The 19,657-nt window shown below is 36.3% G+C and overlaps 1 protein-coding gene across 1 annotated transcript; it reads left to right on the forward strand.

Annotated features, from left to right (window-relative positions):
• Nucleotides 1-5,228: 5,228 nt before the first annotated feature.
• Nucleotides 5,229-6,167, forward strand: OR52J15 (olfactory receptor family 52 subfamily J member 15). Its single transcript, NM_001391351.1, has one exon. It carries the CDS (start codon nt 5,229-5,231, stop codon nt 6,165-6,167), a length of 939 nt encoding a protein of 312 aa, NP_001378280.1.
• Nucleotides 6,168-19,657: the final 13,490 nt, after the last annotated feature.

A 19,657-nucleotide genomic window follows, 5' to 3' on the forward strand; every position in this document is an offset into this window, starting at 1 on the left:
AGCAGTTAGCTCAGGGCTAATCTTCCTCAAAAAAGAAGAAAAAGAAAAAGAAAAAAGAGACATAATTCAAATAACTAAAATCACAATGAAAGAGGGGACACAACCAATTTTACAGAAATAAAAAGCATAAAAAATTTGTATAACCCAAATTAAATAGAAAATTTCTTAGAAATACATAACTACAAAGACTGAATCACAAGGAAATGCAGTATAGAAATTGACTTAGTTATAACTAGTAAGAAAATTGAATCAGTAATCAAAAACCTTCCAACAAAGAAAAACCTGGGACAAGATGGCTTCACTGGTGAATTCTATCAAATATTCAAAGAAGAATTAACACTATTTCTAATAATGAGAATTATTAGATTATAACTCTAACATTATAACACTATAAATTATAACACTAACACTAATAATGAGAATTAACTCCTCAAACCCTTTCAAAAAATTGAGGAAGAGGAAACACTTCCAAAGTCATTTCTTTGGGCTACTATTATCCTGATATGAAAACCAGAATAGACACTACAAGAAAAGAACTACAGACCGATATGCCCTATGAATATTGATACAAAAATTCTCAACAAATACTAGCAAACAAAATTCAACAGAATGCAAAAAGATTATACCAAGGCCTAAGGAGATTTATTCCAGGAATGCAAGAATGGTTCAACATATGAAAATCAATCAATGTAATACACCAAATTAACAGAGTGAAGGGATGAAAAACCCATATTTGATCATCTCAATTGATGCAGAAAGTAAATTTTTACAGTTCAACACCCTTTCTTGATAAAAACACTCAACAGGGGCTGGCCAGGTGGAGCAGAGGTTAAGTTTGGATGTTCCATTTCTTGGCGGCCCGGGGTGCCCCAGTTTGGATCCCAGGTGTGGACATGGCACAGCTTGGCAATAGCCATCCTGTGGTAGGCGTCCCATGTATAAAATAAAGGAAGATGGTCATGGATGTTAGCTCAGGGCCAGTCTTCCTCAGCAAAAAGAGGAGGATTGGCAGTAGTTAGCTCAGGGCTAATCTTCCTCAAAAAAAAACAAAAAAAAACCCGTCAACAGACTAGGAATAGAAGGAAACTACCTCAGTATAATACAGGCTATAGCTGGGTAAACTCACAGATAACATCATACTCAAGGGCAAAAAGATGAAAGCTTTTCCTCTAAGATCAGGACCAAGACAAAGATGCCCATTTTCACCATTTCTATTCAGCGTGGTACTGGAAGTCCTAGCCAGATCAGTTAGACATGAAAAATAAATAAAAGGCATCAAACTGAAAAGGAAGAAGTAAAAATATCTCTGTTTTCATATGACGTAATCTTATATGCAGAAAACCCTAAAGATTCGCCAAAAGTAGTGTTAAATATAATAAGCAAATTCAATAAAAATGCAAGATAAAACAGCAATGCACAAAAATTAGTTGCATTTTTATACACTAATGATTAACATCCAAGACGAAAATTAAGAAAACACTTCAATTTACAGTAAAAAAAATCAAAGTACTGGGGTAAAGAAGATAGTGATAATAGTTTGGAGATATGATCAAAAAAATAAAATATTTAAGAATAAACAATCAAATAGGTGAAAGATTTGTTCATTGAAATCTGCAAAACTTTGCTGAAACAAATTAAAGAAGACACAAACAAGTGGAAAGACACCTCATGTTCATGGATTGGATGACTTGATATTTTTAAGGTGTCTATACAACCCTTCTCTGAGGAAGATATACAAATGGCTAATAAATATATAAAAAAGATGCTCAACATCTCTAATGGTTAGGGAAATAGAAATCAAGATCACAATGAAATACCACTTCACACTCATTACAAAGCTATTATAAAAAAAAATAAGAAAAGAAAGGAAAAGAAAAGAAAAGAAAAGAGCAAATGTTGGCTAGGATGTAGAGAATTTCGAAGCTTGGTAAACTGCTGATGAGAAAATAAAATAGTCCAGCTATTACTGAAATAATATGGCAATTCCTCAAAAATTAAATATAGAGTTACTATATAATCCAGTAATTCCACTTCAGGGTTTATACCCAAAAGAATTGAAAGTAGGAACAAGATAGATATATGTACATCTATATTCACACCAATATTATTGACAAGAGTCAAAGGTGGAAGCAACCCAAGTGTCGATTCATAGATGAAAGGATAAACAAAAGGTGACTTATACATACAATGGAATATCATTTAATCTTAAAAAGGAAGAAATTCTGACACATGCTACAACATCGATGAACCTTGAAATCATTATGCTAATGAAATAACCCAATTGTGAAAGGCAAATATTGCATGAGTCCACATATTGCAAAGAACGTAGATTAGTTAAATTCATAGAGACAGTAAAGAGAATGGAGGTTAACAGGAACTGTGGGGATGGGACAATGGATAGAGTATTTCAATTTAGGAAGATGAAAAAAAATCTGGAGATGGATGATGGTGATGACTGCACAACAATGTCAATATACTTAGTGCCACTGAAGTGTACACCTAAAAGTGATTAAAATGGTAGATTTTGTGCTATGTATATTTCACACTAATACATAAAAAGTCTGAGAAGAGTAAGAGTTTAACAAATTTATGTAGTTGGTAGGGAGCACCCAGAATCAAGGAACTTCATTCACAGAAACATGATGTTTGTGTGTGAAACAGCAAGGAGATACAGAAAATCCAGAAGCACAGTAAAGTAGATAGTGGTCACAGTTTGGAGATAACATTCCATAAATGTTATGGGACAGAAAGTACTCTAAACTTTCTGAGACCTTTGGATTGTATATAGAAGCAACAGCAGATAAGGCAAGATAATTCCTTAAGAACAATAACAATTAGTTAATAACTTGGGAAATAAGGGACTTTCTTTTTCTATACAAAGTTGATGAAAATATTTAGTAGTCTATACCAATTCTTATCAAACAAGTCACCGTCTCAAGAATTTTCTGGAGTACCTTTATTAGTAATTGTCCTTGGATCTGTGAGGAAAAGTGCGTTCATATCTTAGGATTTTTTTAACTTTGAGCATGAATGTGTGAATGGGGAGCAGGTGCATCAGAAATATGTTGTCCTGATTTTAGAGAAGAATAATGCCTAAAAAGACCACAATGCAAAATTGTACTCATTTGAATGTAGTAAGTACTTCTTGTGTGTATATTTTTTGTATCTATGTTTGTGTATTTGGGAGTAACATCTTTCTCTGCATTTTGTGTGTTTCTTTTGTCAGCTTCTCTTCCACTTCCTCCTTCCTGGACAAGAATTTCAGCCCCTTCCTAGGAGACACTGAAATCATAGTCCTAAAACTTATGGTCAGAGGGAGTTTATGAAATGAGTTTATTTTGAGAGTTGTGCCTTAGGAGACCAAGGGCCAGAAGTCTCAAACTCTATTCTCTGGGGTGAGTATAAAAGAAACTCTCTAGTTCCCATTCCTGCTGGAGATAAGTTATACATTGACCAAGGAATCTAAGACAGCCTTAACCAGAATCTCTCTGCTGATGGGTAAGGGTGAAGGCTTGAAAGGATTTTCATAAGGATGTGTTGTGCATCCTTCATGACTCTGCTATACACACTACTAAGAGTGAGGTCTTTGATGGCAATTTGTGGTATATTCATTACTCAGTAGTCAGGAAATGTGGAGACTGTTTTAATATTTAGCAATTTCTATTCTCTCTTTCATGGCACTAGAAAAATTCAAGTTAGTAAAGGACCTTCACTGAAAATAGACTCAAAAAACAGATGCCAAGGGGTCAGCCTCATAGCCTGGTGGTTAAGTTCGGCACACTCTGCTTCAGAACAGCCCGAGTTTACAGGTTCAGATCCCAGGCATGTACCTACACCACCCATGAGCCATGCTGTTGCAGCGACTCACATATAAAATAGAGAAAGACTGGCACAGATGTTAGCTCAGGGCTGATCTTCCTCACCAAACAAGTAAGCAAAAAAAAAAAAAAAAAAAACACGAAAAAACAAAAGACAGACACCAAAGGAAGCAGCAGGGAACTAAGTCCTGGAAGAGGGACTTCTGTATCTTCTACTGTCAGAGGACTTCTGATTAGTCAGCTTATCAGTATTTTTAAAGATCTTCAAGATATATTTATCACGATTTTGGGGCTTTTACTTTCTCTAGATAGCTTAAATTTAGCGAGGGACTGAACATTTTTATCATTCTTTCCCTATTCTCTTCCTCTCTTCCACACAATCCCATGTTTCTTTCCTCTTACTTTCTTTTTTTCTTCATGCCTTAAGCTTCCCTAAAGTTTTCTCTTCTTCCTTGTTTTCTCTGATTTTCTGTGTTAAAAATGAATTATCACAGGGTCGAATAAGATCCTCTGGCTATTGCTCAGAGTAAGGTTAAAACTTTGTTAATTGCTCCTGACCTGGGAGAGCTGGGTCCATAACCAGTCCTTCCCTCAAACATGGTTACTTTAGCTCCTCTGACCACTGTCTCTCTTGGATGTTCTCCTTGTGTACAAGAACAAGGAGAATCCCTGAGTTCTCTTTGTTGCCTAATATTCCACTGTAACAAAGGGATTCACATTCCTCTAATAAGAAAGGTTTTGGATCTAAACTTGTTCTCTCCTTGTTGAACACCTGTGCCCATCTCAGTTTAAGATTTGTTTGATGGTGTTGATCTGCAAGTCTTGACCGAATGCTTCAGTGAGGAATACCTGTGGGTTTTGGAGGTGACTTTTTCAATTTGAATTCATGTGAAAATTAGTATTAAATGAAACATATTGAAGGCAACTGGCATATAATGTATCATTATATGTGTGTTGTTTTTGTATCTGTGTTTCTTTATGTCAGTATGGCTGTGTGTAGGTATCTACATATTTATTTGCCTTTGTCTTAAGGATTTATGTTTGTCCTCAATATCCTCAATTTGGGAAGTCCTACATTTTATATTAGTCTAGATACCAGTCTTTGCTCATGAAAAAAAAGTACCAGAGTATAGTCTTTTGGTTCAGAACTGCAGAGGATGTTATATTATCTCTCAGCATTGACTATGCTATTAATCATCATAAATGATCTGTCCCTTGGATTCAATTGTGTCCAATATCAGTCAGGAATCTTCCTTTTGGTTTACCCAGTAAAAGAAAACAGATAAGAAACATTATCTTTGCCTTCTCTTGCACCGTAATAAAATAAAAACTAATAGTTTGAGATTATTCTTGCATTTATTTTTTTCTTTCTAGGAATGGACCATATCTTCTCCTATTCCAACCTAATCTATGATGCCCCAGCAAAATATAACCATTTTCCATCCATCTACATTTTTTCTTTTAGGCATCCCAGGGCTTGAGACTGCCCACGCTTGGATTTCTTTGCCCTTCTGCTGTGTTTATTTGATGGCTTTTATTGGCAATGTCACAATTTTCACAGTCATATGGACAGAGAGAACCCTCAGGGATCCAATGTTCTTTTTCCTGGCCATTCTATCAACAATAGATCTGGCCCTTTTCACATCCTCAGTACCACGTATGTTGGGTATCTTCTGGTTTAATGCTCATGAAATTGGCTTTGGAGCCTGTGTGGCCCAGATGTTTCTCTTACACACCTTCACAGGAATGGAGTCTGCAGTCCTGCTGGCAATGGCCTTTGACCACTATGTAGCCATCTGTGCACCACTCCACTATACAACCATCCTGACAGCCTCAGTGCTGTCAGGAATTGGGATGGGCATTGTATTGAGTACAGTTGTGCTCTCATTGCCTATGATCTACCTAATCCACCATCTGCCATTTTGCAATGCCCACATTATTGCCCACACCTACTGTGAGCACATGGGCATTGCCAAGTTGGCTTGTGCCAATGTTCAAATCAATGCCATGTACGGTCTCTTTGTTGCTTCCTTCCTTGTCCTTGTCCTGGTGCTGGTTGGAATCTCCTATGGCTACATACTCCATACTGTATTCTACCTCAAATCCCCAGATGCCCGTCACAAGACACTGAGCACTTGTGGCTCCCATGCTGGAGTCATGTTTATTTTCTATACACCTTCTCTCTTCTCCTTCCTCACTCACCGATTTGGCCAAAAAATACCCCCTTATGTCCACATTCTTGTTGCCAACATCTACGTCGTTCTTCCACCCGCCCTCAACCCTATTATCTACGGGGTAAGGACCAAGCAAATCAGAAAGTGTGTGATCCAAGTATTTACTGGCAAGTAAGGAACACTATACTCATTGATTTTTAAGATGAAGATCTGCATGTCATGACAATATGGACTTCACCTCCATATTGCTACTTGACAATTAGTTGCCAGTTTATTTGTCCACGTCAGAAAATAGTAACTAGAGCCTCAAAATGACAATGCTATGATCAGATAATCCAAGCCTTGGGAAATACTTACCATTTTAAGTTTGTTGGTAAGTTCTCCTTAGTTTTGCTGATGGGCTGCAGCCTCTGGCTCTGGTAGTTCATTATAATTGAGGGAAAGAGAGCTACAGATCTACAGATGGGTCACTATAATTTGGTGTTGGGAGTTCCTCTGACTAAACTTGGTGTGCCTATAATATAATAGAAGTCTACGTCGAATTTCTACTGATTGGTCTAAGCCTATTCCAATTCTCTATTATAAACATGCAGATAAATTTGGGAGTATATAACAGTCTAGTAATATTCTTTTCAAGGATCATTTTCCAATTTTCCTTGTTCAAAATCTCATGGAACTGTTGCCATCATTTTCCCTGTATTTTATCTCATAAAGACAATCTTAAGAAAATATCTAAAATTGATTTGAAAAACAATCAACCCTTTCTGTTTCCAAAAAACAAAAAAAGATGATTTAAGAATTTAGTTAATCCACTCCCAGGTAAATGTAGAATTAAATGAGAGTATAATTTTTATTCCAAAGAAAGGAAAAGTGATGTTATAAATTCAAATCTGGAATCACCAGTTGGAGTTAGTTTAATTTTTGGCAGTCATCTGTACAGCTTCCACACGAGGCCAATTCTTCACTTCTGGAGTCCACCAACACCCATTCTGGTGTGAACATAATGGGTTTCTAGAAGTGAATGTCATATCATGATAAATATAGGACCTGGAAAGTAATTTTTCTGAGTGAGCTTTAGCTAGTGTTTTGCTGAAATTTTTGTCAGAGTTTGTGGTAAGCATAATTCCTTTCTTTCCCAATGATGACTGGTGAACGGGAACCAATTTCTTTTTCTTTTTTGTGATGTTACAGTTTGGGTAATAATGTAAGTACATGATATTGGGTATCTTAAACTAATTGCCGTGGGGCTGTCTCAATGTTCAGCTTCATCTCCCAGTTTAGGGAACAATACATTTTCAAGTTCCAGGTGGATAGAAACCACAGGTGTAATGTGATTTGCATCACAGCAGAGTGAATGTAGTTTATCCATTAATTAAAATAAAAAAATTAGAATCAATTATCTGATAATACAGTACTATACATAAGTGTGGGGGGGTCTTTGCCCATTTTATTAGAGATAAAGTTTTAATTGCTCCCAGGCCTTACCAACTTATTTGACAAAAGCATTTAATGTATTTTTCCATGTTTTTAGAAAAGTACATGATGAATATTCAATTCTTTGTCATGTGGATTTCACTTCAAGTAAAATGAATTTATAATAATTTAAGAAAAACAATTCTATACTAATATGTGAAGGTAAAGTACATAAAACAAGGGACGATTCTTCACATTATTAAGTGATATTTCAATTTTTAAGTTTATCTTAACAGTTCAGTAAAGTAGAATTCCCTCAAAATATTCTCATGAATTGGAAGCATTTACACCTCCTGCCTAGTGGTGTTGTAAGTTTCACACCTGGCTAAATGTAAAGCTTTTTAAATAATGACAGTTTAAGAAAAACTGAAGCTTTTGTTCTAAAGAACTGTATTGGCCTGATTGTGGAATTTATCTTCCCTTTTCAGCTCCCGTTTTATTTTCATTTGCATTCAAAACGGAGACAAAATAACTCAGTAGAAAGTTATTGAAAATATACCACAAATCTGCCTCATAAACTCAGCTACGTGAACTCTATAAAGCCTTACCAAACTTCATTTAGGAGGAGGAATGAAAGAGCCTAGCGTCCTCCAGGAGTAATTGTTTAGGAGTGAACACTGACATAAGGCAGTCGTAAACTTCTGATAACATAGAAAACAAAATATAGAAGGAAAACATACAAAGAGTACGGGTAAAATGGATCTTTCAAGAACACTGTTGCCAGGTAAAAACTATATAAAATAAACCAACATATAACACAAGTGAATAAAATAATAATTAAAAAATGTGCCTTTAATAGAGTGGTTTCAGCTAACTCTCCTGGTCAAATTCAAAAAGGAAGCTGAAATAATGGTTAGTATGATTTCTTGTCGCAAATATCTCTAAAGGCATACATATAACTATTAATTCAAATATATCACAGACATTATATAAATCTAATGACACAATACAGATGGCTTATTAAAACCTTGGTTGTGGAGGCAAAACTAGGTTTTCCTCCATGACCCATTGTAGCATCTTCATAATTAAAAAGGTGGCCAGTTTATGCCTTTTCATTTTCTCAAGACTGCAAGGAAGAGTTGTTAAAAGCAAAAGGTTTTTAACACTCACCTGAGGAAGTCACATAGTAATATTTAAGGATGTAGATGTCTAAGAACAGGAAGATCAAAGTTTTGAAGAGAACATCGAAACTCAGCATCATTAAGGAATTTCCTGGGCCCACGATGACAGAGTCAGAGTCTTGTAGTGCTGAGATGTGAAATTTTCCACCTATTTTTGTAAAAAAACAACAAAACACTATATCAGCATATTCAGATACATGATTACTGTCATTTTGTTATTGATCTGAAAGAATGGACCTAATTCATAAATACACAAACACTGAAAAATATAAGGGTAAATCTATATTTTAGAATACGCTGTATGTCCATATATAGCCTAATAATGTTGTATTTGGTGTTTTTTTAAGTGTTAAATACATTTAAAATAACATAAATGTGTATGATGTCACATTTTTACCACAGTTTTTTATATTTATTTGGGCCAATGACCTTATCTCTGCAAGTCGTATGAATTTCATTACTCTACTTGACTCAATCCTAGTGTAATGTTGTTGAAGTTTCTTTTGTTTATGTTTACATCACTAGTGACTATAGTAATGCCAATACAAAACAGGCAAGTCATTCAATATTTGTTGAACGAACAATGTGTCTTCAATGGACGGAATCACTATTTTTTCCACATAAAATAATTCCCTCTGGTACTTATGAATGATATAAATACGTTCACCAAAGAAATGTTTATTTAAAACACTGGATTTGATATACAAAATCACAAGAAAAATATATTATTTCATAAAATATGCCTCTCCATGCATGACCTCTTTGTAACCTGGTAAAGGTGTGTACACTTTGTAGGTTCCATCATAAAGCCTTATATGTAGAGAACAATTTTCTGCTTTTCCTGCTATTTTGGCTTGATTCATTAACAATTCATTAACTTTACTTTCTACCACACTTACTGGTTGGATCAGATCTTTACTCCAAATCTTGCAGATGTACAGTAGATACTACAACTGCAACTACTGCTACCACTATTAATAATTATTATTGTTATTGTTATTACCATAATACAGTTTCTAAAAAATTTCTTTAAAGGTAAATGCTTGCTTAATTTCTCTATTTATTCATACATAAATTTAAACACAAAGTGCAAATACTGGGTAGTCAAGTGTCTCAATGTAAGATACTCAGAGAACTTAGTTTGGGAAACCAAAATAATCCACAAATTTATACAAAGTTCAGAATTGTTAGAAACCTAGAAAACAAAACTACAAGTGCTTCTTAAGCAGCCTCCAGAACCATCGGCCCTCATGTGTCTCTTATTCCAACTGAGCTGACATGACAAATCCTTGGTGGGCTCTGTATGAACTCACTGCAGCACAACTCATAATGCTTCACCTTACACCATGTTCCAAACCCCCTTCCCAGAGTCAAAGCTACCAACACTATTAATCAGAAAACGTAATGAGGTGATGCTTTTATTAATGCCAGGTGGGAGCCAGTAGGTAAATCATGTCGTCTTTCCTCTCCCACAAACATCAATCATGAGACACAAGTTCTAAAGAATGGGCCTTGAGATATAGCACATAGTCACTTTTAGCAGCAGCCAGTTCCATAATGCATCATAATCAAGGACCTCCTGCTTTTCTAGTCCCTTTGCCCAGGGCTTTGATTTTTGTGGAAGGGGCTATAATGGAAGGAAGGAATAAGCTGCAATCCCAGTAACTGTTCCAGTCACTCAAGATATCAAATCATGAGAATAACACACCCTCAGAGAATTTAAATATTAGCACTGCCACTAAGGCTTGGTAATAAATCATAAAGTTTTAAATAGATATATGTCACCAAGAAGAGGAATGAAGGAATAACTTTGTAGTCTGATTATTTCCTTTTCCCTAATCAATCACTCTGATAAAAGACCATAGGTTCTTTTAAGGAAAGCTGGAACAAAGATTAAAGTTGTACACATCTGGTGGTGTAGTGGATCCTTCTTCTAGAGGCTCCTGCATCCCCTTCATTCAAGGGGTTCTGAGTCTTTAAACACCCTCAAATCTAAGAAGTGATTGAGCGGCTATGACTCCCTGTGCATGATTCAAGTTAAGCTTTTATTCACTTGATCTAATGATTTCTTTCAAGGCAGATGTAGAAACTTTCAGGTCATTTATGTGGTACTGAGCCAAGAATTCAAATCCCTGAGTTCATCCTTTTCCTTTCCTACTTTTTCCAGTGCTATTAGGAGCAACCAGTCAATCTCATTACACTTAGTGTAACAAAAATGGTCTAATGTATCAAATACATGGTTCACCCAGAACTTTTTTCTTATACATATTTGATTAAGAGTATCCAATAGTGATATTCTGTGGATTTCTATTGCCACATTATGCCATGGACTATCAGCACTCCATTTACCAGTGAATAGAGTCACTAGTGCCTTTAAATCTAATCATATTAGATATCTAATTCCAGAAACTTTGGAACCAATGTAGAAAAGTCATCCTTAAGATCCTTTTCCTCAAGACCCTGCTCTCAGAATCAAAATCTCTATTAGTCAGAGTTCTCCAGAGACATAAAATCAATAGGACATACATATATATTAAGATACATATACATACCACACACATTATCTACCTGTCTCTCTCTCTCCCTGTCTATCTATCTATCTATCTATCTATCTATCTATCTATCTATCTATCTATCTATCTATTTATCTAAAGAGAAGTTAGATCTGGGACTGTAGAGGCTGGCAAGCCTGAAATCTGCAGGGCAGGTTAGCTGTCTGGAGACCTAGGGAGGAGTTGATGTTGCAGCCTCAAGTCCAAAGGCATTCTGCAAGCAGAATCCCTTCTTACTTGAGGGTCCTCTGTCTTTTTCTCTTAAAGTCGTCAACTGATTGGATAAGGCCCATCTAAATTATGAAGAGCAATCTGCTTTATGCAATGACTACTGATTTAAACGTTAATCACATCTAAAAAATACCTTCCCAGCAACATCTAGACAGGTGACCAAACATCTGGGCATGCTGCCTAGTGAAGTTGATATATAATATTAACCATTGTAAAGAATAAATATGACAAACATGGCTCATAAAGAATAAATATGACAAACATGGCTCTTATCTTCCTGGAGCATAGTAATAGCAGAGAAAATGAGAGTGAAAGAATTAAAGTCTATACACATCTATGAGAAATGAGTAAAGGGAATACAGAGGTGTTCTCTAAATATCAATTTAGGGAAACAAACATGAGAGAACAGAAATGAGTAGAATTCACTGACCTAGAGATAGAAAGTAAAAAGTGATATCACCATTAACGAGGGGACTGATTTTGTCACAAAAAAAACACTAGACCTAACACAATCAACATTTCACTAAATACTTGGGATAAATATGGAGTTAAAAATCAAAGCATTTTTGGACTTGTATTTCTTTCTAAAATATTATTTTAAAATCTTTATTGATACACAATTTATGTACCATAACATTCAGCTTTTTAGCCTTTACCATGGTTTTTACTATCTTTACAGCATTTTGGAACCATCACTAAAGTTTAATTTCAGAATATTTTCATCACCACAAAAGGAAATCCCACACCCTTTAGCAGTCATTGCTCATTTTCCATGTTTATCACACTTCCAAACATACCATCTAATCTCTCACTTGCAGCATATGTCCTGGCTTCCTTGTAATACAGAGAAATTAAAAGCCATCAGATTGAACCCTTGATTAATCACCATATTCACACATGGATTGTATCTTAAACTATCATTTCCTTCATTCCTCCCTCCCTCTTGCTGCAATGGAAGAATTTACCTTCTCTCACTTAACATTAATCCCTCCACTGCTACCCTAAGCCCTTTGACAGCATACACCATGTTTTTAAACCATTGTGTCTATGGCAACTTGATTCCATCTCCAACTGCTCTAGTATTTCCTTCCATCTCTCTCTTGCCCATTTTTGTCTTATGCTTAAAATACAGTTTTTCTGTATTTTAAGGATAAATAAAATTCCCTAGTATTACATCCTAGCCTTCTTTTCTTATCACTTTAAACAAACAACTTTCCTGGAAATCATACGTATTTCCACTCTTTAAATATAAATTTAACTCAAGTCCACTCAAAACATTTGCCCATACAACTCTTTAATATTCTCCTTGTTTCTAGAACAAAGTTCAAGCAGCTTCAAATAATTAGACCTCTATTACACTCCAGTTTTATCTCTTGCCATTAATCTCAAACTCTTTTACACAGTCACATTGATATTATTTTTTAGTTCTTCTCTAACCAATCTGTTAAATAGGCAGGTCGTTTATCTGAAGCATGCCTTATGCTTTTATTCGTCACCTGACTGCCTCCGATTCACCATCTTAGCTTTATTGTAAACATTGTCTTTCAGGAAATCAATTATTGGAATCTCACCTCAAATACCTAGCCTACCATGTCACCTTTGTTCTCCCTAACAGATGTCTTATCAAATAATGATGTATTTGTATTTTTTTCCAAGTGTAATCTCCAAGAACGCTTAATACTGTATCATTGTCTATTGTATCTTAAATCCTGAATATGATGGCACTATATGGTAGATGATGAGTATATAGTTGATGGATAATTAATTAATCCTTTATTTAAAGAATATCAATGGACTGTATTTTAAAGAAAAATGTATATACAATTTGCCAAGGTTGTTATATGTTTTTCTATTCAATTCAAATATGAGTGTCTCCCTACAGATTACTTCATTATATGCAAAATTCAAAAATTTTATAAGATGGAGAAAGGCCATTTTAGCACTTTCCTTTGACAGCACAGTCAAGATTTTTCATTCAAATCATACAGAGGGCCAGGGGAGCGCTAGAAGAGAATAATGATTTTACTTTAATTGAGATATAATTTAACACCTCTATCTAATTCCAGAACATTTTCAACAACCCCAAAACAAAGCTAATACCAATTAGCATACCCTGCCCATTTCTAATCCCTCCTCAGCCATTGGAAACCACTAATCTACTTTCTGTCATTGTAGATTTGCCTATTCTGAACATTTAATATAGATGGAAGCATGCCGTATGAAGTCTTTGCATTTGGCTTTTTCACTTACCATAATGTTTTCAAAGTTCATCTATATTTTAACATGTATCTGTATTTCATTCCTTTTTGTGCCCCAGCAATATTTCATTGTATGGATATACCACATTAATTAATGGGCATTTCGGTTGTTTCTACCTTTGGTTACCATGAAAAATGGGGTTATTATGGGCATTTGTATGCAAGTTTCATATGAACTTATACATTCAATGCTCTGGCGTACATATGTTGAAGTGGAATTGCTAGGTCATATGGAGACTCTATATGCAATGTTTTGAGGAACTGCCAAATTGCTTCCCAGAAGTGCCATACAGTATACATTCCCATAAGTAATATATGATGTTTCTCATTTCTCTACACTATAACCAACACTTGCTATTTTCCATCATTTTTGTTTGCTTGTTTCTACAATAATGAGAATATTTATTTTCTCTAGATGAAAAAAATGCCTCTCCCTTTTGCAAAAGTTAAATACCATTGCATTTCATTTTCTTAAGTAACAAAATCCTAAAAAAATATTAAATTGTATACAGTGTGTTACACTTTGTCTCGTGTATTAAAATGCATGTATTTCTATTATATTCTCAAAGTTGCAAATTATGAACATATTTAGAAATAAAGCCTTCTTATCCAAAGTCAAGATGCCCATGGGAAGTGAGTCTGGATGCAGGTAGGTCTTGAGACTACCTGAACACCCTGACGGCAACTCCCTGTGTGAGCTGGGAAAGGGCCCTCCTGTATATGTTTCTGAAGACACACCCTTTCTGATGCAGTAGATTTAGCTCAGACTTTTCTGCACACTGCACTTCTGTCTTGTTGCATATGTTCAACTCAGTAAGACAGAAGACTGTGAGATGGGCCTATCTGGGGTCTGCAGACAGAGGGTGAGGACCTGTCACCCCTGAGTCATCCAGCCTGAGGCAAGGCGGCTGTGTCTAGAAGGTTTGAAAAACACTTCATATCAAGGCAGCTAAGCTGAGAGATCTGGTCAGGAAGTAAACAACTGTACCAGAGGAAACAAAAAGCAGACAACAAATACCAAACAGGAGATTCAAAACCCAAGAGGGTACCCATTGACTTGACTATGGAGGGGTGAGCTGGCTTAACTCTGTGGGAGACCTGGGGTGACCTCTTCAGACAAGGGATAGGAACTTAGAAACTGTCCACTTAAAAGTGCTCACTGACAAATAGAAATGGCAAGCAATATGATATATTGGAGTATATGAGGCAGCCATTTGATGTAAACCTAATTCAGCCTGACTTTGTCTTTTCCAAAAGGGCCTGACTGTGGCCATTGAGCATGCATTGTATATCTGCTTTAAACATTGACTATGGCAAGAACAAATGGTCTTAAGATAAAGGTGCAACTTCCCCCTACATTGGCATTTCCTTAAGGATAAGCATCTTTCCTTAGGCTAGGAAACTGATTGCTGTGCTCACCTTTGACCACCCAGCTCGAGACAACAGACTGCCACTCTGCTGTGTCCACCAAGACAGCAGACCTACCTGCTGTTTCCATCAATCACTGTGCTGACAGAGCAGTCTCGTGACTATCATAAAAGGGACATTTCAATCATATGTGAAACATACTGTTTGGGGGTATATAACCACACTGTGCACCACACTTCTTCAGTGCCCCTTCTTCCTTTGGGAAGAAAGGCCCTGGGCCATGGTCCTCACATTTTAGCTCAGAATAAACTCACCCAAATTTTCATTTATAGATTGGCTATGGATTATTTTCGTCAACACTATGAAATTTGGGGAATCAGGACAGTTTTTAAAGTAGTGATAATAGTAGCAGCAGTAGAATGGTATTTATAAGCAGAATAGCACCTACTCTTCCACTTCAGATAGAGTTCTTGCCAGATGATTGAGGGTAGAAAAGATAATTACGCTTCATTTCGACATCTTAAGAAATCACCATCTCTCGCCTTCCCTAATCTCACTCTTAATGAACTCAGAATCAACTAAATTGCTCTAAATGTGACCCAAGACAGAATCAACTAAATTGCTCTAAATGTGACCCAAGACAAGATATCCCCCACTTTTCATTCCTGAGAGACTCCTTTCTTCTAGAAACCAGAACATTTTTTGACTCTGTGTTCCACGTCTGACACCAACTCGCCTCTAGGAAAGAAGTCAGGAATGAGAAGAGCAATGATGCTCTAGGAGCATCAACAGGATAATGATGCTCTGTGATCAACCAAAGCATTCAGAATATCCAGCCACTCTTCCATTAATATGTGCTGGAAATTTTAGTGGAAACAAATTGTTGCAACCTGCCCATTCACATGCCAGGCCAATCCTCAGCTTATTGCAGCTAAGTTTCTGTCCCTGCAAGTTGGTAACTGGTAGCTGATAAGGGGTTGTGATGGCAGTTTCTTTAAGGAAAAATTGATAGAATAGGGTTTTTAAGTCTTGTTTGACTCAGTAATTTCTTTGTTCACATATTGCTCTTTAAAAGTTTTTACCAAAAACAAGATAAGAGGCTAGATTAATATAATTCAGAGTTGAAAGATTTTCATAGTGTCAATGAAAATAATCCATAACCAATCTATAAATGAAAATTTGGGTGTTTATTCTGAGCTTAAATCTGAGGATTATAACCCGGGGCCTTTCTTCCCAAAGGAAGAAAGGGCACCAAAGAAGTGGGGTGCACAGACTGGTTATATACCCCCAGAGAGGATGTTTCACATAGGATTGAAATGTCCCTTTTACAATAGTCGCGAGACTGCTCTGTCGGCACAGCGATTGATGGAAATAGCAGGTAGGTCTTCTGTCTCAGTGAACACAGCAGGGTGGCAGTCTGTTGTCTCCAGCTGAGTGGTCACAGGTGAGCTTGGTGGTCAAAGGTGAGTGCAGCAATCGGTTCCTAGCCTAAGGAAAGATGCTTATCCCTAAGGAAATGCTAATGTCAGGGGAAATTGCACCTTTATCTCAAGGGCCTTTGTTCTGGCCATAGGAAATGTCTAGGCAGATATACAGTGCGTGCTCAATAACCACAGTCAGGCCCTTTTGGAAAAACAAAGTCAGGCCGAATTAGGTTTATACCAAATGGCTTCCTCATATACTCCAATATATCCTATTGCTTGCCATTTTTATTTGTCAATAGGTAATTGGGTCACATTTTCTTGTATTTCTGAATCCCAAGTAATTAAAGGCATAAGCAAGGTTGTTCCCAAGCTTTCTGAGTTTTAGTTGACTGGATCTTCACTAATTCTAATGTTTCCTGGTTTAGTGAAAATGAAAAAAGATAATTAAGAGGCAACCAGCCGTTGGTGTCTGTGGAGATATGATGATTGTTTGAGTAACCTAGACAGCAGAAGAAATATAAGAATCATATGCCTTGAAAATATATAGTATCTGATCCCAGCAGCTCAGTCGTCTCTGCCTCAGGACAATGGATATTCAACTTCCTTTTTACCTTCTTGCTTCTATTGAAGATCACTCATTATCACCTTTTCTTCCTCTTTCACTCAGTAAATAGGAGAGAGACAACCTCTTACAAGATGGTAGTTAGATAATTTTTTAAAAGCAAAGGGTAATCCAGCTCATGCCCTGTTTTCTCTTGCAGAAACTGGATTTAATGAAATTTCGATGCATGTGCTTTCCCTACTTTAGATCTATGTACTGAAATCCAGTAAAAGAGAAGTAATTATTATAAATATTTTTTTTTCTTAAATCGGATGACCTTTTTTAACTGCAAAAATGTCTGTAAACTAGTGAGGATATCACCTAATTATTTCAACTCTAATCATTGGACTACTCCTTACAGGAACAGCTAATCTTATACACAAGATGATAGAGGAAAGCTCTTAGGCTCTAGAAATTTCCTCTTCTCCTGGAGTTTTCTTCATTTCTATCATCAAGAAATTTCCACTTCTCTGTGCTTTGTTTTATCTCTCCTCAATATTCCACAGCCTGGAATATTCTGCCTTGACAAAATGACCAGGCTTTTTATAAGCTACTGTTGTAGCCCAGGGCAGGCCACCCTAAAATATCCCACAATGGTGTATTGATTATTTAAAATTAAAGTTACTTGTTTGGACTCAAAGTAGAGTTTTAACTCTCTTCTCTTTGTTCCCACTGAAAGCAGGAAATAAATCTTCCATGTGCAATCACCAGAGTTAGGGAATTCAGGTCTCAGAAGCCTATGTAAACAAACATTGGTACTTTTGCTAATTTACTGCCTCAAGCCTAAACTATATTTAAATTCCTCACTAATCACATATGACAAATAAAAATGGCAAGCAATAGGATATATTGGAGTATATGAGGAAGCCATTTGGTATAAGCCTAATTCGGCCTGACTTTGTTTTTCCAAAAGGGCCTGACTGTGGCCATTGAGATGCATTGTATGTCTGCTTAGACATTTTGAGATAAAGGTGCAACTTCCCTCCCCCTCCCAATGTTGGCATCTCCTTAAAGATTAAGCATCTTTCTTTAGGCTGGGAACTGATTGCAGCGCTCACCTGTGACTGCCCAGCTCGAGGCAACAGACCTTCCACCCCGTGGCATTCACTGAGACAGCAGACCTGTCTGCCTTTCCATCAATCACTGTGCTGACAGAGCAGCCTGGTGACTATTGTAAAAGGCACATTTCAATCATATGTGAAACATACTCTTTGAGGGTATATAGCCACCCTGTATACCCCCACTTCTTTGGAGTGACCTGTTCCTTTGTGGAAAGGCTCTCCCGGGTTACAATCCTCAGATTTAAGCTCAGAATAAACTCACCCAAATTTTCATTTATAGATTGGTTATGGATTATTTTCCTTGACACATACCACAAACCTAAGTTTCTTTGTTGTGTCATTTCCCCAGAAATTTATCATTTCTTTGGGTAAAAAAGATATATAAACTGCCTACTTTGCTCACTTGAGGAACATCATTAACATGATGTCCTGTGCACATGTACTAAATTGCTTTTTCTCTTGTTAATCTGGTCTTGTGTCAATTTTATTATTAGTCCAGCCATAAGGATAAAGGGGGGTGGATTTACCCTTCTTGATGCTACCATATATTGAGTATTTGAATTGTTCCAGACACTGATCTGTTCTACACGTGATCTCACTTAGCACAGAGCTAAGTGAGGATAGCCTCTTTAATTTACAGATGAGTAGAGTAAACTGTGAGTAACCCAGTCACAAGTTTGGTTGCCCTGGCCACTAGCCCCATCCTGTGGTTATCTAGGGGCTTCCCAAAATTCACCTCATTAACATAAACTCAGGTGTAGTTTAAAGGTGCTTGTTAGGAATAACAAAAGACATTCCTTTTACCTTTATTGCTCTGGAGCTATTTCAGGAACTGAGAACAAAAGGCCAAATATTATAACAAAGGATGCTCTTATTGCTCTTATCACTTAGGAATTTACAAGTATATTAGGAGCTCTGTGCCAGAAGTAGGGATGAAGACCAAATAAATATCACAATGGGCAAGTAATCTGATAAAAGCATTATCATCAAGTAAGGGGGGTTAAGCATAATATTTATATTTGCCTTTTGACTATCAGGCAATTATTAAATGACTTTAAAGGAAATACTGATATTTTTAGTTTATGAGATCTTTCTCTTTCAGCTTCTATTTTTTCTGTCAACTCATATACCTAAGTATTAGCAACAATGTTCATACATTTCACTGTTTCCTCTACCACATACCTCCAAAAACAACACATCGGTGTCAAAGCAAATTATTTTTCACAAAGATGTTTATTGCTTTAATCCATATTTATGACTATTCTAAGTACAGTCCACTCATTAGTATTGTAGCAGGATCATAAGCAAATAGATTCCAGTATTCCCCTATTGATTTTTTTCTTTCATATAAGAATTATTGTACAAAAATTCTCTTTTAAACTCTCACACAAGCAATTCACGTGGCCATGAAATAACTATTTATCTGATAGTTTTCAAGAAATTGCCATCCAGAGAAAAACAGAAGTAGAGACTTCTACTGCTATTCATAAAGGATTTCTTTTTTCCAGCGTGTCTGGAGATGACAGATCTGAGGAAATCTCTTTGTGACAGTGATTAGGATCAGTGCTTAGGCATT

This window comes from Equus caballus, chromosome 7 (genome assembly GCF_041296265.1).
Source record: "Equus caballus isolate H_3958 breed thoroughbred chromosome 7, TB-T2T, whole genome shotgun sequence".
Classification (NCBI taxonomy): Eukaryota; Metazoa; Chordata; class Mammalia; order Perissodactyla; family Equidae; genus Equus; species Equus caballus.

Coding starts and splice junctions, on each gene's coding strand:
- OR52J15 (NM_001391351.1), top strand. CDS start 5,229: ATGATGCCCCAGCAAAATATAACCATTTTCCATCCATCTACATTTTTT.